The sequence below is a fragment of the Mustela putorius genome, unplaced genomic scaffold (assembly GCF_011764305.1).
Source record: "Mustela putorius furo isolate JIRA1106 unplaced genomic scaffold, ASM1176430v1.1 tig00003853_pilon_pilon_pilon, whole genome shotgun sequence".
Taxonomy (NCBI): Eukaryota; Metazoa; Chordata; class Mammalia; order Carnivora; family Mustelidae; genus Mustela; species Mustela putorius.
In genome coordinates this window covers 14,538,965-14,561,913 of record NW_025422005.1, presented here as the reverse complement: position 1 = coordinate 14,561,913, position 22,949 = coordinate 14,538,965, and the positions used below count along the sequence as shown (strand labels likewise).

General features: G+C 47.7%; 1 protein-coding gene across 2 annotated transcripts in view; it reads right to left on the bottom strand.

Annotated features, from left to right (window-relative positions):
- Nucleotides 1-3,705: 3,705 nt before the first annotated feature.
- CDA (cytidine deaminase) overlaps nucleotides 3,706-22,949 on the bottom strand; it is a 28,894-nt gene continuing 9,650 nt past the window's right edge. The window contains exons 2-5 of one of the 2 annotated variants that reach the window (XM_004741282.3): nucleotides 20,557-20,668; nucleotides 15,246-15,303; nucleotides 5,010-5,092; nucleotides 3,706-3,859 (exon numbers count right to left, since the gene is read on the bottom strand). In XM_004741282.3, coding sequence (XP_004741339.1) covers nucleotides 5,042-5,092; nucleotides 15,246-15,303; nucleotides 20,557-20,668 — 221 coding nt within the window. In that variant the 3' untranslated portion in view covers nucleotides 3,706-3,859; nucleotides 5,010-5,041. Of the gene's footprint in view, nucleotides 3,860-5,009; nucleotides 5,093-11,293; nucleotides 11,796-15,245; nucleotides 15,304-20,556; nucleotides 20,669-22,949 lie in introns of those variants that run through there. The other variant, XM_004741281.3, reaches the window with a different exon arrangement.

Below are 22,949 nucleotides of genomic sequence, written 5' to 3'. Positions count from 1 at the left end.
GATTTGTCCTGCGTAACCTACCACCCCGACCTGCACCCACACAGGCAGGCTAAAGAATGTTGTTTATGAGACTCCTGCATGAATGACTTTGGGAGCCTGCTTAGTTGACTTTAGCTGGGCTCCAGGTTAGGACTGGCCCTTCTGGGGGTGACTGAGGGGCTCAGTTGTTTGATCATCTGCCATTGGGCCCAGGTCATAATCTCAGAGTCATGGAATGGAACCCCAACTTGAGCTCCCTGCTCAGTAGGGAGTCTGCGTCTCCCTCTCCCTCTGCGCTTTATTCCCCCACCCCCTGTGCTCTCTCTCACTCTCCAATAAAATCTTTTTTTTTTTTTTTAAGATTTTATTTGATGGAGAGAGATCACAAGTAGGCATAGAGGCAGGCAGAGAGAGACGAGGAAGCAGGCCCCCCAGCAAGCAGAGAGCCGGATGTGGGGCTCTATTCCAGGACTCTGAGATCATGACCTGAGCTAGAGGCAGAGACTTTAACCCGCTGAGCCACACAGGCACCCCTCAAATAAAATCTTAAAAAAACAAAAACAAAAACTAGCTTTTCTGGTCTGGACTCCAAAGAGCTATACATCTTGCCTTATATCCCTTTTGGCTCTAGGCTGGACTGGTCCCCCAGAATGGAATCCAAGAGTGGGTTGGTCAAACACACCTAGCCCAGGCTCCTTGCTGTAAAGTCATGATAATGGAGGAATGCAGCTTGCTCCAAACTGTATGTAGGCAAACAAATGTTTAACTTCAGACTCCAATATTTGCCGAAGAAGTCTGGCCCTTATGGGACGGTGGGTAGAAGTCCCACCTGAGGGGAGGATGTTCAGCCCAGGCCCCTCAATGCAGCCTCCAGCTTGGCTGTCTCCAAGGGGCTTCCCCAGCTGATGAGGCTGGATGTTGTAAGATCCTGCAGATGTAACTTTGCCTTATTCTCCTTTACTGCTTCCTAGTACCCTTGTCTGTGTGTAGATTCCTTTGTTTTTCCCTTTCCACTTCTGTTTCTACTAGGTTTTTATAATAGCAATAAAGTGTTCCTTTCTCAAAACGGCAAGTTCAGCTATTATGGATTCCCTGAAACACCCATCCCACCCCCTCATGCCCTTAGGCTCCTCTCTACAAACCCACAGTCCTCTTCCCTTCTTAGGACCCCCCACGAGAAATCTCGCCTGAAGTCTACGTTTTTCCAATGTGTCAACTTAGGCCCCAAGACACAGAGCAGCAGGCTCCCTGCTGGCAGAGAGGCCGATGTGGGGCTCGATCCCAGGACCCTGAGATCACGACCTGAGCTGAAGGCAGAGGCTTAACCCACTGAGCCACCCAGGCGCCCCATCCTTGACTTTGTTTTTAATGGGAAATTTCAAACCTATGCAACAAAAAAAATTTAGTGACCCCATACACCCTTTATCCAGCTTCAACAATTACCGACAAATAGCTATTATTTTATTCATTTATATCTTCCTACTAACCCTCCTCCCCCCGTTACTTTAAAGCAAATCCCAGACATTATATTTCACTTATAAATACTTCAGTAGCTATCTCTAAGAGATAAGAGTTCTTTTAAAAGAAAAACCCCATTAACCATACTATTATCATCTCTAGAAATATGAACATGAACTTCATAATATCATTTACTCTCCAGCTGATACTCAGATCTCCCCATCTTTTTATTTTGGTTTATAGTTATTCAGATTAGGATCCAAACACGGTTTACATAATTTATTTGGGTCAGAGAGTTACTTTTTAACGAGAAATGAAGCCAAACCTCAGATGTATATTTTGTGGTGGTTTCAGTTTTTTTTTTTTTTTTTAAGATTTTATTTATTTATTTGACAGACAGAAATCACAAGTAGGCAGAGCAGCAGGCAGAGAGAGAGAAGCAGGCTCCCCGTTGAGCAGAGAGTCCGATGCGGGGCTCCATTCTAGGACCCTGAGATCAGGACCTGAGCCCAAGGCAGAGTCTTTAACTCACTGAGCCTCCCAGGTGCCCCATGTGGTGTCAGTTTTTAAATGTCCTTGTAATCATGGGTAGCTCTATTCCTCACCCCTAAGGCGGGTTGTAAGCAAGAGACCCTAGGAGGTGTGTGAAACGTGGCGTGGCCCCATAGCTCAGTGTGTGTGCGGTGTGCATGAGCCTCTCTCCGCAAGGAGACATTTGTCTACCCTGAGACCCACCTCCCCGTTGCTTGAGTAAATAGACACAGCCTAACCCATTTATTTCAGAGCTCCCATGGGTCCTTCCCAACAGCCCTGGTTCCACGCTGTGCAGTAAGTAGGGATAGCAGGCTAGCATGTAAAAATGCTGGCCTGTAAATGTAAAAACAGCAAAATGCTTCATCTTTGAATTGATGAATTTTTTTTTTTAAAGATTTTACTTATTTATTTGACAGACAGAGATCACAAGTAGGCAGAGAGGCAGGCAGAGAGAGAGGGAAGCAGGCTCCCCGCTGAGCAGAGAGCCCGATGTGGGACTCGATCCCAGGACCCTGAGATGACGACCTGAGCTGAAGCAGCGGCTTAACCAGTGAGCCACCCAGGCACCCCTGAATTGATGAATTTTTAAAAGATTTTATTTATTTATTTGAGAGAGAGAGAGAAAGAGCACATAAGCTAGTAAGGGGGCACGGGGAGAGGCAGAAGCAGGCTCTATGCTGAGGAGGGAGCCCAACTCCAGGCTCCATCCCTGGAGCTGGGATCATAATCTGAGCTGAAGGCAGTTGCTTAACTAACTGAGCCAACTAACTGAGCCACCCAGGCACCCTTGAATTGGTGAATTTAAACATGTTGAAACTAACATAAGCATTAAATGGGAACCTGGTATTTTTCACTCCTAGGTATAGACCAGAGGAATGCATATATATTTCCCCAAAAATGTTTGTAGTAGCATTATTTCTCATAGTGTAAAACTGGAAAAACTCAGATGGCCATCTACAGCAGACTGGGTAAATTATATGTTTACCCAGTGGACTACTAAATAGCCTAAAAGCACCTACAGCTACGTGCAACGGCATGGATATATTTTATAAATACACTGATTGGGAAGGCAGGCAAACATAGAAAGGAATGATTATTATGATTCCATCTGCATCAAGTTCAAAGGCAGGTGAAACTGATCTACAGTGTCAGAGGTCAGGAGAGCAGTTGGCCTGGGGAGCTGGTTACTAGAAGCAGACTCAAGGAGGATTTGGGGGCTGGTGACATTCTCTTTCTTGATCTGGGTACGTTCACTTGATGAAAGCTCATCTAGATTTATACTCTGGCTTGTGCAATGTTCTGTTTGTAATATCTCAATAAACATTTTACATAAACATCTTTTTAACATCATGGGAACTTCTTTGAAAAGTTTGGTCTAACTCACGGTCTCAATTTTTTAAAAAATGAATTTTTTTTAGAGATTTTATTTATTTGACAGAGAGAGAGATGGTGAGAGAGGGAACACAAGTAGGGTGAGTGGAAGAGAGAGAAGCAGGCCTCCCGCTGAGCAGGGGGAACCGAGGACCCAGGGATCATGACCTGAACTGAAGGCAGATGCTTAACGACTGAGCCACCCAGGTGCCCCCCAAAATGAACTTATTTTGAATAGTGTGTTAAAGTTCACAAAGTTTACTGTCTTTGAACTTAGTGGTTTCATACAACAAATGCATTTTAATAATGAACTTTGCTGTATTATAAACCTGGAGTTGAACTTGGCTCTGCAGTAGCAAACATCTGAGTCAACCTCTTTCTGAAACAGAGGATGGGAATTACCATTGTTCAGGGCCAGTCAACATTAGGAAGCGTCTTCTCTTCTATTCTCTTGATGATGGTGTTGTGGGAGAGGCAGGACACCAAGAGAGAACATGTTTCAACCCCTTTCTTCCACCTTAAATATGAAGTCAAGGGGGACATGTTAATGCGGGAAGGAGTCTTCAATCACCTACCCCCAGGCTTGCTTGGCCATAGGGTGGACCCCTGGCTAGGAACAGGTAGTCAGTCAACTGTCTGAGCAGTGTGTGTGTGTGTGTGTGTGTGTGTGTGTGTTTCTGATCTCTCTCTCTCTCTCCCTTTTTTTTCTTAAGATTTTATTTATTTATTTGACAGAGAGAGAGATCACAGAGAGGCAGAGAGGCAGGCAGAGAGAGAGAGGAAGGGAAGCAGGCTCCCTGCTGAGCTGGGAGAGCCCGATGCGGGGCTGGATCCCTGGACCCTGAGATCATGACCTGAGCCAAAGGCAGAGGCTTTAACCCACTGAACCACCCAGGTGCCCCTGATCTCTTTTATCAGGAGAAATTGCAGGGCCCTGATGACACCCCTTCATATTAATTTGGGAGAGACATACATAGATATGTATCACTTTTTTTTTTTTAATTCATTTGACAGAGTTCACAAGTAGAGAACAGAGAGGCAGGCAGAGAGAGGGGGGATGCAGGCTCCCCACTGAGCAGAGAGCCTGTTGTGTCTTGATCCCAGGACCCTGAGTTCATTACCGAGACATACATAGATACATAGATGAGTTTCTTTCCTCTTTCTAGGGGCACATAGACATCAGGTATTATCTTTTTCTTTTCAGTGGATCTCAGAGAATTTTAAATTATAATTTTAAATGCTCCATTGAAACTGCCCTTTGGACAAAGCGGAGGAAGAGAAGGTTGGAGAAACTTCACACTCCGGTAATCTCAGGCTGATCCATGGAAACCTAGTCGGGGCAAAGGTCTCATTTGAAGTTTACATCTATTCATCTGCTCTGTGTCATTGTCGTCACAGCTCTTCTCTTTAACGTTTACTGAGAAGGAACAAGAGGTTCTCAGAGAGACTGAATGTTTTAACTACAAGGATTTTCTTTACTCTCCTAGGAATGGACATTTTACCCTAAGGCTTGTGATGAATTACCCAGCTTGTAAGAGGTATTCACCGAAGGGACAGGGACAGCGTACCAGTGTTTTTGATTAAAGAGGGCATTTGTTGTTCCCCTTTGGTTTTGTTCCCCTAAGCTGCAGACCACCTCGCCAGCCCTTGATGCTTAACCCACCCACCTGCAGAAAGGAACTCTCCAGAGTGATATTAATTAGCCCTCCATTGGAGGCTGTGGCACTTTCTGGTTCAACAGAGAGTTCTCCTGCAAAAACAAACAACAAAAAAATCGATGTTTCTTCTGACAGGTCTGAATCAAGCACAGCACAAAGCTCGAGTCTTCCACTGCCCTCTGTATGGAAAGGGCAGGCGAGTGGATTTCTAAATGAGAGGCTTCCCAAGAAATCGCAGGGGTTCTGTGTTCTCTGTTCTCGGGGCAGAGAAACAGCCTCATGTGGTGAGACACAGCAGCTGACTTTCTTAGGGATTGTGACCCTGATTCCACTCGCCCCACTCAGTCCCCCTGAGAAGGAAAGGGCTTCTGAGAGTGGCCCCAAGCCTCAGGTCTCAGGGCATCCTCCTGAAACCTCTTCGGTCTCTTCTGTGTTATCCAGGATGATGAAGTTGGGGAAGGGTGTGAGGTATGTGGTCTTCTGCGGAGCTGTCTGTGTACCCTCTTTCATCCCTAGAACATGTATTACATATCGACTCGTACCAGGCGTGGTTTGTTATGTTCAGCCACGGGAATTCGAGAAGAAAAGAGGGAGTCCTTGAAGAAGCCCTAGGACACTTCTCTGACACACAGCTCTGTGGCGTCCCTCCGTCTTCCTTGTACACTTTTCCCTCCAGGTGACAAGACTGTGTTGTTTTGGTAATATTCCTAAGAAGCATCTCTTAACCTTCCCCCAAAGGACACAGGGGAGAAAAAGCTGATGCTGGTGTAAAAATGGAAAAAGACAAGTCTTAAAAAAAAAAAAAAAAGAAAGAAAGAAAGAAAGAAGAAGTGTTGAGGGATGTTTGACCTTCCCTTGTGGACAACATCCTTTGGCAGCATTTCATGCTCTTTGTCTCCTGGCAGGAGACAAATTTTCCCGGAGCAGCAACATCCTTTATCCACAGACCATTTCAGAAACGCTATCTCTAAATTGCCAGCAGAGGTGGAGGAGTTTTTGCTAAAACTGTTGGCCGAGCAAAGCTGCTACGAGATCAAAATCCGGCTACTTGAAATTCCTGGGCTGCAGTTTTTGGAGGTTAGAGCCAGACCGTGATGGGCAGAGAGAGAGAGAGAGAGAGACTACATTGGGAAGAAGGGTGTTTGTTCGTCTGGCCGAGATGGAGGAAAACATGATGGGGGTCAGGGAGAAGGTGTGTGGCTCAGAAATTCAACACTCTGTGGCTCCAGTCCTATAAATTCGCTGCCCCGCAGTGATAACGCAAAGTAGAAACATGGCCATGTCCCCTGCTGTTACAGTCCTTTGCAGGCTCTTTGCCCTTGCCCGTTGCCCCTCAAAGCCCAACCTCCTCGGCTTGGTACAGCAAGTCCTTCTCTGTTTGGCCCTGGCATCTTTCTTCTTGGCTCCCTTCCCTGACCTATATTTATGGCCCAGCAATATTGAGTTACTTGCAGATGTCCCCAAGCAACATGCAGGTGCCTCTGTCTTGATTTACCTCTTTGAAAGGATCCCCGTTCATAACTAGTCCAGGAAGACTTCCTTGACCTTTCCTAGACTGGGCTGGATGCTTCCTCTCTGTCTCTTCCTTTATACTGTTAGTTCTGTTAGTTCAGGGATTGTGATTTTGAAACCTTGGGTCTTTAGCACCCAGCGTGGGGTCTGCTGGCTCTCTAGCTCTTGCCTGACAGCCCTCTGTGGGCAGCCTGGCGCCCAAGGGGGAGGAGAGGGGAAGGGGCTGATTAAATTCCCAATCACAGTGCTCACTCCCCCTGGGAAGGAGGGAGGGGGTAGAGAGGAGCCAGAAGGAAGCAGTTTGGAATGTCAAATATCTTACACACATCCCTGATTAACCTTCCCCACCACCTCTGGACCAACTACTGCATTTACCCCGTAGTATTTAAGCTACAGGATTGCTACTGAATTTTTATATGGCTTTTTTGTTTTGGCAAAAGGGATACGATGTTGCCATTGTGGTTGGGTTACAAAAGGAATCTGGCTCACTCTCTCCCGCTGTCTTGTTCACTTGTTCTGTGGGAAGGCAGCTGCTGTGTTGCAGGCTGCCCTGCAGAGAGGCCCATGTAGCAAGGACTAGTAACAGCAACGGTCCGCAGGAACCTGATCCCGTCAATACCATGTGAGTGTGCTTCGAAGTGGGCCATTTCCTGGTCAAGCCTTCAAGGGAGACCACAGCCCTGGCCGACATCTAAACCCCAGCCTTGTACAAGACCTTGAGCCAAATAACCTGCCTCTGCCCAGAGTCCTGACCTACAGAAACTGTTAATTAATACATTTTTGTTGTCCTAGGCTATTGCAAGATTTAGGCATAATTTGTTACACGGCCATCGGTACATAATGCAATCATTATGCCCTATTTTTTCCTGCTCAGTCGTTGAGGTTTTTTTTTTTTTTTTAAAGATTTTATTTATTTATTTGACAGAGAGAGATCACAAGTAGGCAGAGAGGCAGGCAGAGAGAGAGAGAGGAGGAAGCAGGCTCCCTGCTGAGCAGAGAGCCCGATGCGGGACTCGATCCCAGGACCCTGAGATCATGACCTGAGCCGAAGGCAGCGGCTTAACCCACTGAGCCACCCAGGCGCCCCAGTCGTTGAGGTTTTAATCCCCCTCCCCTTAACTGTCCCTTACCCTAGTCCTCAAAAATATGGGTAACACATTGGATGTTCTTTCCATGTTTGTTTCTGTGTCCTTAATCATACACAAAATACTAAGTGTGAGAGATAGGCCATTCCATTATTTATTCATGAATAGTAATTTCGAGCCTCACTTCTGACCTAGGCACCCAAAGTACCCCTTGTACCTGTCAGTTATAGCTGTGCTTAAAGGAAATCCTCAAGAATCTTCTATTTTACATGAGCAATTAGCAGCGGCTGCCAAGAGCCTCAGAAATATACATGCTTCTATTTTTTTCCACGGGAATCTGGGACTCTGCTTTAGAGTCCTAAAAAACATAGACAGCTCTGAATAACAGTGCATGTGCTGCTCTGAAATCACAGGGCCTCAGAACAGGGGACACAAAACGAGAATCCTTTTATTTTAAACAAACATCCCAGCCTCTCTCTAGGCAAGGGAGTCCTGTTCTTCCAAGCGGTCATTGTTTGAGTAATTCTGGGATCTCTGAGGATTGTCTTCCCCAGTCTGTCTCCACCGACGTATTAAGGACACTGAACTTGGTGCTTCTGGCAGTCCGCATTCTTCACCCCTCCCCAGCTCTGTTCCCTAGTGGGAGGACTCTTCTCCTGGTCTGGCTGCGATCTCTCCTCCGCGCTGCCCTCCCATTCTCAAACAAGCTCCACTCTGGCTGCTTTCCTTCCAGAGCGCTGTCTTCCCCTCAGTGACTGTCATGACGTCCTATAATCTTTAGATCTCATCTCCCAGGGGGTAAACTGAGAACTGGGCAGGAATTTTATCTGTCTTATTCACTGCCGTGTCCCCAGGGTCTGGCACCAGCCCTAGAACACAGTAGGCATCAGATCAATCATTGTTAAAGGAACAGGTAGATGGGCTTGTTGGTAAAAATCAAATCCGTTCTCAAAGGACCAACATTTGTCACCCTTAATAAAAGTCATGACTGATTTTATCAAAAAGAGCTCACTGAGGATCCACCTCTGGGCTCAGGATTTCATTCAATCTGCACAACAATTCTATGGGGTGGACACTATCATCCTTGTCTTAGAGATGAGGAAATTGAGTCTCAGAGTAATCAAACAGCTTGCCCAAAGCCACCTAGTTTGGAGGCTGGCTGGCTCCAAACTTGAAACCCACTGGGCTCTCTCATTTTTTAAAGTTCTTTAAAACATTTTGGAAATTAAAAAAATTCAGATATGGGGGCGCCTGGGTAGCTCAGTTGTTAAGTGTCTGTCTTCGGCTCAGGTCACGCTGGGATCGAGCCCCGCCATCAGGTTGCCTGCTTGGCGGGAAGCCTGCTTCTCCCTCTCCCACTCTCCTGATTGTTTTCCCTCTCTTGCTATGTCTCTCTCTGTCAAATAAATAAATAAAATATTTTTTAAAAATTCAGATATGTACAAAGAAAACAAATCATGAACTGAGATTCCCATTGACCAGAATTTTAACTGATGTTAACATCTTAGTGCATTTTCTTTCAACTTTCTTTTTTTTTCTTTCTCCATCCCACTTTGTTGAGAACATTCAGGAGACTAAGCTGAAGACCCCATCGACCACTTCTAAAGAAAGGCAGAGTCAACTTCTGCGCCGTGCAGCCAGGCTGGGACCATGTTCCTGCCTCCCAAGATGGCGGCAGGGGGGAGGTCTGGGTGTATTGTGGAGAAGCCAGACAGCAATACTTCCACGAGCTCTGAACCTGAGTAGAAAGACTCACAGGAAAGGGATGACTTGCCTGTCCACTACAAGCACCCCCAGCAACTTGCCTGCCTAGGAAAGAAGAAATCTGTGCTCTATTCTCACTCATCCAGTGGGGTTGGTCCCAAGACCAACTTCCAGGGAGGACACCCAGAGCCATCATCCCCCTTTAGAGGGCCAACCTGGCTCCCTTCCTTCCTGAGGCCTCACCTTCCTAACTCTGTGTGTGCATGAGAGAGAAGGGCAAAAGACAGAGAGGCGGACAAGGTTTGATAACCAGTGCATCAATGCAATGGTCCCCTCCCTAACCTCCTCACACCCCAGAAGGCAGCATGGCACCTCGACTGTACCCACCTCGCATCCGGTACTCGCCTGGATCACTGTGTATATTTCCATGCACTTGACCTGTTTACATCTCTCTTCCGTCAGACTGGGAGTTAGTTCCTCAAGGGCGCAGACTATATCTTACACATCTTTTTTTTTTTTTTAAGATTTTATTTATTTATTTGACAGAGAGAAATCACAAGTAGATGGAGAGGCAGGCAGAGACAGAGAGGGAAGCAGGCTCCCTGCTGAGCAGAGAGCCCGATGCGGGACTCGATCCCAGGACCCTGAGATCATGACCTGAGCCGAAGGCAGCGGCTTAACCCACTGAGCCACCCAGGCGCCCAATCTTACACATCTTTAACTTTGCAGTTTTTGCCATGTAAAAGATACAAAGGCAGCCAAACTTCAGCTGCAGGAGAATGGAAAAAAAGCCAGAAACAACAAAACACTTGGAATCAGACAGACCTGACTCCAGTTCCAGCTCTGCTGCCTCTTAGCTGTGTGACTTTCGGCAAGTGACGTTACCTCTCTGAGCTTCTATTTGTTCCTCGGTAAAATGAGGACAATGCACTTTGAGCTGGATGAATGAGGGTTCACATAAGCCTTCATATGTGTTACACGCCTTAGCACAGCTCCTGGCAAAGATCACGCACTATTTCTAGACCATACTCAGAGTTCCGAGACCTGGGTTCGGGTCTGAGCTTTCCCACAGTCCTAGAGTGAGTCATTCAACCTCTCTGAAGCCCAGTGCCCTCATCTCTAAGAAGGGGTAGATAACCACTTTAGTGAGCTGCTGGGCACTTTAAATAAAAATAATCCATGCGGGTACCTTGGGTGGCTTAGATGTTAAGTGTTTGCCTTTGGCTCAGGTCATGATCCCAGAGTCAGGACTGAGCCCCATGTCGGGCTCCCTGCTCAGCGGGAGGCCTGCTTCTCCCTCTCCCACTCCTGGCAACCCCCTTGCCCCCCGCTTGTGTTCCCTTTCTTGCTGTGTCACTGTCAAATGGATAAATAAAGTCTTTAAAAAAAAAAAAAAAAGGAAAAGAAAAAAGAAAAAAGAATCCATGGGGAAGTACTCGGCACACAGTCGGTCTTCAGAGATACATTTTTTTTTAAAAGATTTTATTTTTATTATTTATTTGATAGATCACAAGTAGGCAAAGAGGCAGGCAGAGAGAGAGGGGGAAGCAGGCTCCCTGCTGAGCAGAGAGCCCGATGTGGGGCTTGATCCCAGGACCCTGGGATCATGACCTGATCCCAAGGCAGAGGTTTAACCCACTGAGGCACCCAGGTGCCCCCAGAGATACAATTTTACCCTGTCTAGACGAACTCCTGCCTTTCCCCTTATACTTTGGAATCACTCAGATACAGCCGTGGAGAGGGGGACAGCATCCAGAGGTGCTCAGGTCTACCCTGAGTCCAAAATAGACTCTAGAAATGGCCATTGGCAGTTTGGCTCAGCTCAGCGGGGCGTCCCATCTGGAGGAGCAAGTTGCCTAAAAAGCCAGCTCTCCACACCGAAGGGTACACAGTCCCACTTTCCCCTAGCAGAAGATGTCCAGGTCTTTCTAGAAAGACAAATCACTCTGTCACCCTTAGAGTTGTGAACAATGATAGAGATGGAGCAAAACGTGCACTCTGTGAGGTCTATGATTAGAAAAGTCGCTCAGAACAGTTTAGAACCTTGGGAAGGCTGATGGGGAAGCAGTTCAGACTTGGCTGGAATTTTAAAGATGGCCCTTGGGAAGGAAAGGAAGGGATGGGTGTTCCTGTCCCAGGAAGGACAAGGTGGGTTGCCAGGAGGGGTGTTGGCCCAGGACGGAACGAAACCCTTTATTGCTTCAGTGAAGATCTCTGCGCTCGAGTGCATTTGGAAAAGCCATCTCTGCCCAGCCCTGTTCACTTGGCAGATGTCTCCAGGTCTATAAGAACATCTTCGTGAAGTTCTCTGGGCAGCTGTCCCCTTAAATACACGTGGAAACCCAGGTTCTTCCAGGCAGTGGGCATTTTCCCGAACTCACTGGACCTTTTGCCAGCCTATGGACCCGAAGGGAGCAGGCAGCAGCTCCTGGACTGTCCTGACAACATAGGTGCCATCTGGCTTGGTCATGTAGACAGCCCAGTTGGTGCCAAACTGGAAAAGAAGCAAAGCCATCATGAGGGAGGTAGCGTGCCCGAGGGGTTAGGACTGACCTGGATTTGAGTCTGACTCTAGCTGCAGAATGGTCCTCTCTGTGCCTCAGTTTTCTCATCTGTAAAGTGGGGATGACAGTCATCATACCTGGTCCAGAGAGCTTGAGGACAGAGCCAATGCAAGAATGCCCACTGAGCAATTAAAACAGTGCTCAGCACTTTGTTAAGGAGCAGTAAGCGCTCTGTTCTGTGATGAGACTTGCCCCGGGCTTTACAGGAATAGTAACCCCAGGGCCTTCCTGCCAGGACATAGGACAACTAAAACCCTGCTTCCCTCCAGCATGTCCTCCACTCCTCCCAAGCATGAGCAGGTACACGCCCAGCTCACTACACACCAGATACTGCCCATGCATGATTTTACTCTCTGCTCTTGTGGTACGTGCTATCATACCCCCACTTTACGCTTAAGAGGGTAAAGCCAGCAAAGAAGAAATTTTAGTTCAGATCTGCCTCCCCATCTTTCTCTTCTACTTTCAGGAGCTAAAACTTGCTTGATGTTTGATCTTGGACAAATGATCCGATCCTCTGGGGCTCAGCATCTTGATGTGTGAAACGACTTTAAGAACAGGAGAAAGTGGGGCGTCTGGGTGGCTCAGTTAGTTGGGCAGCTGCCTTTGGCTTGGGTCATGATCCCAGGGTCCTGGGATCGAGTCCTGCGGTGGGTTCCCTGCTCAGCAGAGCCTGCTTCTCTCTCTCCCTGCCTCTCTGCCTACTTGTGCTCTCTCTCTCTCTCTCTCTAGCTGTCAAATAAATAAAAACCTTAAAAAAAAGAAAAAAAAAAAAAGAACAGAAGAAAGTACTGGGCAGGAAGACAGCTGTGCATGACGCAGAGCTCCAGAGCTGGAGTCAGCAAACTGGGGCTCAGCCTGCCCATGCGTTGTGAGACTTATGATGGACAGAAGGCACTGGACATAGTGCCTGGACGTAGCAGGTGCTCAGTTAATGGAAGCCGTTCTTACTAACTGGTGTTGAGTAGCCTAATGGCTTTCCACGCTTCTGTCTGAATCACATTATTACGGGGCATGATCAGTCTCTGACTTTTTTTTTTTTTTTAAGATTTTATTTATTTATTTGACAGACGGAGATCACAAGTAGGCAGAGAGGTAGGCAGAGAGAGACAGAGAAGCAGGCTCCCCGCCAAGCAGAGAGCCGGATGCAGGACTCAATCCCAGGACCTTAGGATCATGACCTGAGCCAAAGGCAGAGGCTTTAACCCACTGAGCCACCCAGGCACCCTGGATTTTTTTTTTTTTTTTTTTTAAATTAATGCTTTAAGGAAGGAGATTTTTCTGCTTGGCAGGCTCTGCCTGAGGGTATGGATAAAACCTGAGTGGTGGTGAGTCCGAGGGCCCCATCCTCGGCCCCCAAGCTTCATCATTGGTTATTTGCATTTTTGGTTTCAGTTCTGCCTCTCCCTCCTTCAGCTTTTTTTTATTCACCTTCTCTCCTTTGCCAACATCTAATCTGTTTGGGGAAAACAGCAATGAGCAGTTGGCCTAAGCTGGGGCCTGGGAAGCCAGGGAGCTGGCACCCTGATGTGGTTTCCTCACATGGCCTTGGACATGCCAAGGTGCTGGGTAGCCATTTCTGCCCCTCGAACGTGAGAGGAGTCCATATTGTGGATTCAATGCCTTTATGGTGGCATTTGCATCTGAATTGGGGAATCATGGGCTGCTAACTCTGTCTGGTTTGCAGGCCTAGCAAGAAGCAGAAAAACAATGGAGCTGTCTGCACGATAGGCAATGCTTTGAAACCCCAGGGCACAAAAGCAAATGAAAGGAAACAACCCCTTCTCTCCCAGGATGTAAACAACTCCAAAAGCAGACATCTCCAGGGCACCAGGCGCTCCTGTTCTCCTAGTCTGCAAAGCACCATTATATCTCCTCCAGGGCCCAAGGGAATCGGTCTTGTTTATAGACCCACAAAGGCAGGGAGAGGGCTGTGAGGAGCAGTGAGCCTGAACTGACCATGAATGCCAGCTCACCACCATCTGGCTGCATGCCCTTCGGCAGGACGTTTTACTTTTCTGGAAGTGGGGGCACTGGCCCGCCCACTTCCCTGATAGGCTGGGGTTAAGATGAAATGAGATGCTGTGTTTAGAAGGGCTGATGATTCACCTGGAAGTTCAAAGGGCCTGTGGGATTCTCCAGGCCAGTGGCTTTAATCTTTTGGGGATTCTGGGGGACACAGACCTCTTGGGGAGCCTGGGAAAGCTACTGACACTCCCCAAATGTACATACATGCACAAAAAAACTTACCACTGAGTCCAGATTAAGAACTCATCGAATCTGCTTTTCACCATTTCTAAGGCCACAATCCAGTTCCCTTTTCTTTTTTTTTTTTAAAGATTTTATTTATTTTATTTGACAGACAGAGATCACAAGTAGGCAGAGAGGCAGAGAGAGAGAGAGGAGGAAGCAGGCTCCCTGCTGAGCAGAGAGCCTGATGCAGGTCTCGATCCCAGGACCCTGGGATCATGACCTGAGCCGAAGGCAGAGGCTTTAACCCACTGAGCCACCCAGGCACTCCTCAGTTCCCTTTCTTTTTGGAATCCAGTGTACCCCCTGTCCCATGGCTTATAAGGCTCTCAGTCCCATCATTTCTCCTCCTTTTTCACTGTGTTTCAGCCTGTCTGGCCCTCTCACGACTTAATCAAACTCACCAAGTGTATGGGCACTAAACATGTTGCTTTTGTCTGGAAATCTTCTCTAGACCTTTGTCTGCCTCATTTTTTATTATTTATATCTCTGCGCTGATGTCATCCTCCAAGACAGGCCCTTCCTGGCTATCTAAAGCAGCGGTGGGCAAACTATTTTTCTGTAACAGGCCAGACAGGAACTATTTTAGACTCTGCAGGCCACAGGGCTTTCTTGTAACTGTCCAGCTGTGCTGTCGTAGGGCCAAAGTGGCCACAGACAAAACATACAGGAATGGGCGGGGCTGTGTGCCAATAAAACTTTATTTACAAAAGTAAGGGGACGGGGCTGGCTTTGCCCTAGACCAATGTTTGTTGACCTCGGATTCCTGTTTCTGCACTCTTTTCTCCATAGCCCTCATCATTCTCAGAAACTGTTTATTTTGCTCCTTGTTTGTTGTCTCTCTCTTGCACTAGACTGTGAACTATGAGGACAAGGCCTGGCTTGTCTGCTCACTGCTGTCTCCCCAGCCCTAGCTCAGTGCTCAGCACACAGAAGACACTCCAGTGGCTGTTGTAGGAAGGAATAATTTCCAGCGGTTCATGCAAGCTTGGGCAAGCTTGTCAGCCAACAGGGCATACAGGACGGTAGCTAAGTGTCCTGGCTGGCAGCCTGGCTTTGCTCCCACAGCCTGGGAGACCAGGAATGCCAGGGACGCAGCTGGTGTACCTTTTCCAGAAAGGCAAGGTGCTTACCTCTCTCATGACTTGCCTGCAGGCTCCGCAGGGTGAGATAAAGTCATCTTGCAGGTCACTGTGGGGACAGAGAATCAAACCTGGATCAGTCTCTCCCGATGCATGAGGACAGCTGCGGAGATCAGGCCCCGAGGCTCTGCCCAGCTCTGGATGAGGTCACACCCCATCCCACCAGGCAGTTTCCAACCGGAGGCCTGTCGTTTTCATCAGTGCCTTTGGGAAACTTTTAGTGAGCACTTACCGTCACCCACACTCCGGGGACACAAAACACTCACTGTCACCCACACTCCAGGGACACAAAGGTTAAGAGGAATATCTCTCTGGCCTTCAGGAGTCTGCTCAGCCCAGTGAACAAGCAGAAACCTGGATGAATTATCATTTTAAACAAAACGCGGTAAGAACGTACTCTAAGAGGAGACAATCCCTGTCAGGGGAACAACAGAGAATATTTTGTGGAGGAGATGGCATTTGGTCCTGTTCTTGGAGGAAATGGAGCATTCCTAAGTCACCATTAGCAAGCAGCTACTGTGTGCCAAGATCTGTACCCGGCATTGGCTATCCATTATTTCTTTGAATTCTCAGTGCAACCTGAGTGTCAGAATGACCATTTTATCTGCAAGAAAACAGGTTCAGTGAAATGAAGTAACTAACAGAGGTGCTAGACCGAAGCCCCATGTTTTTCTATGCTGCAGGCAACAGAAATAGTATGTGTGAAGGCCCTGAGGCATGCAAAAAAATAAGACATGTGAGTCAAAGGGTAAAACAGGCTCTTGGCATCTGAGAAGTCTAGAGAAGAGATGCTTACAGCCAAGGGTAGGCCTCTCAGAAAGGAGCCACCTACAGGCAGTCCTCTAGCTTTGAGCAGGATGAGGGGTGGCTCTTAAGGAAGGTGAGTTTAACAGTAGGGGCCGCCAAGTCTGCTGGAGCACCAGCGGTTATGTCCACTAACATCATCATCCTTGCTCTTCTAGACCCACAGCTCTGAGAGACCTCTGCAAGAACACAGGACTTCAGCTTTGGCTTTTCGTTGGCTCCTCCTTTCGCTAACCATGTGTGACTTTAACCAAGTCATTTTAACCCATTCAGTGTGCATTTCTTTGCCTGTAACATGTAGGGAATCATGGCACCTACTTTGCAGGAATGCTGGAAGACAAAATGAGATAAAGTGTGCCAAGGGCGGGACGCCTGGGTGGCTCAGTGGGTTAAGCCTCTGCCTTGGGCTCAGGTCATGATCTCAGGGTCCTGGGATCGAGCCCCGCAATCAGGCTGTCTGCTTAGCAGGGATCCTGCTTCCCACCCCCCTCTGCCTGCCTCTCTGCCTCCTTGTGATTTTTCTCTCTGTCAAATAAATAAATAAAAAATCTTAAAAAAAAAAAGTGTGCCAAGGGCTTTGTAAACCTTAGAGTGGTCTACATGTATCACTACTGCCTATACTACTAGGCACTCATTCCTTTACACGTATTAGCTCTGTCTTCATTTTAGTACCTCCTCATACAGATTTATTATATATAACTTACATATAATTTAAAATTAACTTATCATATATATGTTGGCAATGATTACCATATTATTTAATATGTGCCTGGAGGGTTCCAGGCATCCTGCAAAGCACTTAAATGAATTATCTCATTTTAACTGACAAATGTTTATTGGTGCATTGTGCCAGGCCTTGTTGGTGCTGGGGATACAGCAATGAACAAAACAGACAAAACTCATTGCACTCAGGAGTCAGGACTAGTGAGAGAAGCCAGATAAACTGACTAACGAACCAACCAACGATGCATGAGGTAGAGATCGACACAGATGGTAGGGATGGCATAAAGCAGCTGAGGGAAGAGACAGTGAAAATTGTGTTATTTCATCGAATCCTCGTAACTCCCTTTCATATGTGGGGTTCCAAAGAAAGGTTGTGCTGCATGGAAAGGTGAGTCCTTTCTGAGCAGGCTCCCAGCTTCAGAACAAAAGCCCATGGGGGTGTGAGAGGGTGGGGACCTGTGACCCAGGATGCACACTGAGCCAAATGAACCCTTATAATTACCAGGTGACAGGTGTTGCAGCCAGAGCCTTCCAGAAGCTCTTTGGAGGCTGGATCCTGTGTTATTTTTTACTTTTCCCCATACATGTTGACCATACCAGGCAGGCACGGGAAAGGAGCAACAAAGACCAATTGGAGAATCTCTATCTTCAGGGATCTTACTGTCTGGAAGAGGAGATAAAGTCTGCATGTTTATACTTCCAAACAGGCAGGCTGTGGTTAAGACCATGGGAGAGGACGGGGGCCCCTGGGTGCCTCGGTTGGTTGAACTCTGACTCTTGATTTCGGCACAGGTCATGATCTCAGAGTTGTGAGATCAAGCCCCACGTCAGGTTCCACACTCAGCGGGTAGTCGGCTTCAGATTCTCTCCCTCCCCATCTCCCCTTCTCTCTGTGTCATCTCCCCTAAAATAAATAAATCTTAAAAAAAAAAAAAAAAAGACCATGGTAGAGGCATTCTGATTGAAATTCAGCCTCCTTTCCATGCCTTGTAAGGCCTTGTATAATCTGGCCTCTGCCAAGCTCACCACTCCCTTTCTCATTCTTGTGATATGCATGGCCAGCTGTCCAAAGGACAGTTCCCTGGACGAGGTGACTGGCATTAGGGTCTTCAAGGGGGTGGGGTGAACATGCATTCAACCAGGAAGTTGGACTTGGCTTTGGCTTCAAAGGTCAGAAGAAATCACTTCCAGGCAGCATAGCTCTTAGGTTGAGAGAGAGCCTGGTAACAGTACTGGCTTCCCCTTACGTTGCACTTCTTTGTGCCGGGCTCCTGTGCTAAGGACTTCAGGGACACGAACTCATTTAATCCCCTAACAACCCCATAAGGTAGGGGCTATGTAGGTAGTCTTATCATCCTTATGTTATAGGTCGTGGACGATGACATGACCTGCCCAAGGTCACAGAGCTAGCAGGACCAAAATCTGAATCCAGGATTTGCGGGCTCTGCCTTTGGGAGTTTTGCAGCTTGAAGAAGGATAGGTGTAAAGGATAAAGTGAAAACAATAGCTGTAGTTTGTTGCATACTCTGTGCCGGCACCTGTACAGAAATCACTTCCTGTCGTGTGGTGACAGCCCAGGGGGTGTGTGTTAATCTCCTCCATGCTAGGGACGAAAAGCAGTGGAACAGGGTTACCCAGGTCTCACTAACCCCGGAACCAGGGTTTTTAACCATTACTCAATCTTCCTGTTAAGAGTAAGAATCGAAAGCTTGGGAGAAGACACGCCCCGAAATATGGTTGGTGCAGCAGGACATCGACCTCTCCCACCTTGTGCTGGGATTGACAGTTTCTGTATTTGTGCTGATTCTGCTCATGTGCTGGGACCATCCTTATCAGATGCGACGGGCTGGAAACCGATCGCCTTGGATGCCTACACTGGGGCCCACCCTGGGACAAACTTAGCTTTCTGTTAGCAAAATCCCATCCTGGGCTCCACACTCTGGAGCTCCACACGTCCTGGAGCTCTCGAAGGGGCTCTCTGAAACTGTTCACACCCATCAGTGTAACAAGGGAGCTGGCACTTTCCACTCATTCTGCAAACCCACGCACCCAATTTACCAAGTCATTAATGTAATAATGGCTGCATTGCTGGCTCAGGGACGCTGGGGCAGGCTGGATCCCTGGAGAAGAGTAGTTGGGTGCTAGAAAAATGCAGATTTAATGTAAATAAGGACATTTGCTAATCATCACTAGTGATACCCAGTCCTGTTTTTTTAATTTTAATTTTTAATATTTTTTAAACATTTTATTTATTTGTCACAGAGAGAGAGAGAGAGAGCATAAGCAAGGGGAGAGGCAGGCAGATCAGACAGAGGGAGAAGCAAACTCCCTTCTGAGCAAGGAGCCCAATGCAGAACTCAATTCTAGAACCCCAGGATCATGAGCCGAGCTGAAGACAGACGCCCAACCCACTGAGCCACCCAGGCGTCCCTACCCAGTCCTTTTTAAAAGTAGATAATGACGAGGAGAAAAAGCCTTTCATTTAGAACATTCTAAACAGAGCAAAGCTCCCGTGCCATTATCCTCTTTTGTTGACTTTGGCCTCTTTTTCACCCAGAATACCATTATTTTCTTGGATCAGCTTTGTATGAGTTATTTCCCCACACCCTGCTTTTAAATTAAGTGTAATCCACATCCTGAGCTCTGCTCATCTGCACAAAATGTTCCCGGCACAGTCTCATTTATTCCTCCGTAAGCTGACGGGGAGCCAGGACAGACCTTGGTGACAAGGGAAGGCTCTGGGAAGCTGGGCCCTTCTCCGTCAGCGCCCCTTAACTCCAGTCGCTCGGGAAAATAGACTTCAATAGCCTGGTCCACTTCGGGGCCAGACTGAGGCAAAGTTTAGGATCTTATAAAGAAATGGGATCTTGGGAGTGCCTGAGTGCCCAGTGGGTTAAAGCCTCTGCCTTCGGCTCAGGTCGTGATCCTGGCACTCAGAGGTGGGGAATGCCAAGTGTAGCAGTCACCTCTCCCAATGAGGGATCCCTGAGGCAGCTCAATGAGAGTGGGGAAGGGTGTTTGATTTCCCGGCACAGCATGGTGGCGTGGAATGAGCCCAGAGTGAGGCTGCAGAGATCTGGGATCCTCCCAGCTTTGCCCAGGGAAGTCGCCCAACTTCGCTGGGCCTGTTTGTCCATCTGTAAAATGGGGTCATGGCCAGGGAGTCTATATCAGGTGATTCTTAGGTCCCTCTAGCTTTAGGTTTCTATGTTGCCTTTCTGTTGTGGCTTGTAGGCATCCTGGTGTAGTCTGCGCTATTATTAGAACAAAAACCATACCTACCCTTAAGCTAAAGATACCTTGGTTGATATCTGCTCTGGGCTCACTGAGGGCAGAGTCCATTTCTTTCTTTCTTTTTTTTTTTTTTTAATTTTAAAGGTTTTATTTATTTATTTGTGGGAGGGGGAGAGAGAGAGAGAGAGAGAGAGAGACAGAGAGAGGCCATGCACAAGCGGGGGAAGTGGCAGGCAGAGGGAGAAGTAGGCTCCCCTCTGAGCAAGGAGCCTGATGCAGGACTTGATTCCAAGATCCTGAGATCATGACCTGAGCTGAAGGCATTGCCTAACTGACTGAACCATCCCAGGCATCCTGGGAAGAGCCCATTTCTGATTTTTCTCTTTATTCTCAGCACTCAGCCAAGCCCGACAGTGCCTGGCACATTGAAAGTACAGAAGAAATGTGTTAGATGAATGAACGGATGGATAACATGCGTGTGGTGAGCAATGGCCAAACAGATGGATGCATACGGCTGCAACCTGCCTTTCCCACCCCTTACCTGGAGATAGCGATGGCCCTGAACTCTCTGTGTCCTTCTGAGATGGCCTTCTGGATTGCCGTCCGCTCCGCACAGACACCCAATGGGTAGCAGACATTCTCTATGTTGCACCCTGAGAAGAGAGGAAAACCCAGTGGCATTTCTAGCAGAACCACTTTTCGTGGCAGGTGTTGCGGAAGAGCCTTGCCCCATTCCAGCGCACGGAGAACACTACTACTCAGAGAGGACAGCTTGACAGGAAGCACTGGGAGACTTGGTGACCCCCTGCTACTGCTATGACCCTTCCCAGCATTCCGACCCTTGTTGCTCACGCAATACCTCCATCTTGAAGCATAGCCCTGGAGCAGGGGCAGCACAGCCCCACCTCCCCAGCAAAGGTCAAGGTCAAGGTCAAGGGAGATGCCATGGCTTAAGAGGTTGAGCAGAGCTTCCCCAGTCCTGGATCTAAGAGACAGAAGGTTCAACGATTGGGTCTGGGCAAAATTTTGGTGGTGTTTACCAGCTCTCAGAGTTCAAGTGAACTCTATTTGAGTCGTGTTGCAAAACAAACTGTCAAAACCAACACGCTAACAAACAAGGAACTCGCAAGCCTTGCAAAAGGTGTCTGTGATTGCACAAGGCTTCAGGCAATCCCAGCCTTCCAATGGACGGCGGGCTGCTTGGTGGCAGAGCCCACAGTCAGAGAGTCCTCCCCAGTGTCCCTCCTAGGAGCATCCCTGGGGGACAATGGGCAAAGCCTGTTCCCAGGACACAAAACACTGGCATAGCCAGATTGACTGACTAACAAACTCCCATTTTCACAGAGATAATCGCCGCAGAAAGTGGGCTTCCCCTGACTGTCGGGATGTGGTCTGTGTCACTCTTCATGGATTGCCTTTCTCTCCGAGGCAGAGATTATTAATTGCTCCCCAGGATTTATTTTCTTCTTCTTCCTTTTCTTTAAAAAAATATTTTATTTATTTATTAGCGAGAGCACGGACATATGGGAGTCATCCACGTTCAAGTCGGGGGAGACAGGGGAAAGGGAGAAGGAGAAGCACTGAGTAGGGGGCCTGATGTGGGGCTCGAACTCAGAACCCTGAAATCACGACCTGACCATGCCAGACCCAAAGATCATGACCCAAAGCAGAGCCTTAACCGCCACCCAGGTGCCCCTCTCCTTCTTGCTTTAAGTAAGAAGTAAGTAAGTGAGCCAATATGCCGGCTCACACGGCCGCTCAGCTAGAGACCGTATTTGCTAGATTCCTCGGCAGCATAGTACAACCATGCGACTAAGTTTTGGTCAGTGGGATGTGGCCCAAAGCGAGATGGGAAACTTCAGGATCACATTTTTGGTAAAGAGATGAATAGCCTTTTACTCCTTTCTTTTATGTTCTACAGGCTGAGGGGAAGTGGGACAGCTCTGGCTGTGTCCTTTATGGTCATAGGGATGGAGAAGCAACAGGATAGAAGGCACTGGGGACCCTAGTCCAACTCATGCAGCAGAGTTGAATCACTTGTTTGCCCCGGCACAACTGTCTACTCTGAGTTGTTATGGGAGAATAAAAGAGAATCCTGTCATGTTGGAGTCATTGTGTTTGGGAATTTTTGTTACAGCAGCTTTAACCTACACCTAACTGATAGAGAAATTGGTAATGAGAGTGAAATGCAGCATTGAAAAAGCAAACATCTAAAATACATAGTCTTGGGACGTCTGGGTGGCTCAGTCTGTTGTGTCTGCCTTCTGCACAGGTCATGATCCCAGGGTTCTAGGATCAAGTCCCGCATCGGGCGCCTGGCCTTTTAGGAGCCTGTTTCTCCCTCTACCTACTTCTCCCTTGACCTGCCGCTCTTCTGGCTTGTGCTCTCTGACAAAAGAAATAAAACCTTAAGAAAAAAAAAAATACACGGCCTTGGCTTAGTAGTTGGATGACGTGAATGGGAAAACAGACATGGCCCTCTGGAAAGCTGATGACCCTTGTTACTCTGTGGCAGGTTATTTAATAAGGTCCCATCCTTTAATAACCTGGGAAGCAGACTGTGCTACATACCATTAGGATTTACTACCTGACAATGGGAATCAGCCCCATGGCAAAGATCTGATGAAGGATGACACCTTCTTACCCAGTCTATTGTTTTGGGGCCTCAAGGGGGAACATCATCAAAATGATGCAGCAGGGATGGGCCAAACAGGGAAGCCAGTTACTAAAAAAGGGGAGTTGGTAGGCTTAAGAACTATGCCCAGAAAGGATCTTTGAGTATAGTACTCCTGTATGGAAGAGATGAAGCAAATAAACCAGGGGGTTTCTAAGTGTTTCACAGAACTGGCTAGCCCAGAGAAGCCAAAAGTCTGCTCTGTAAAATCCTGTGATTGTTTAATCCCCAAAGAAACACTTGGGTCCCCAAAATCCCGC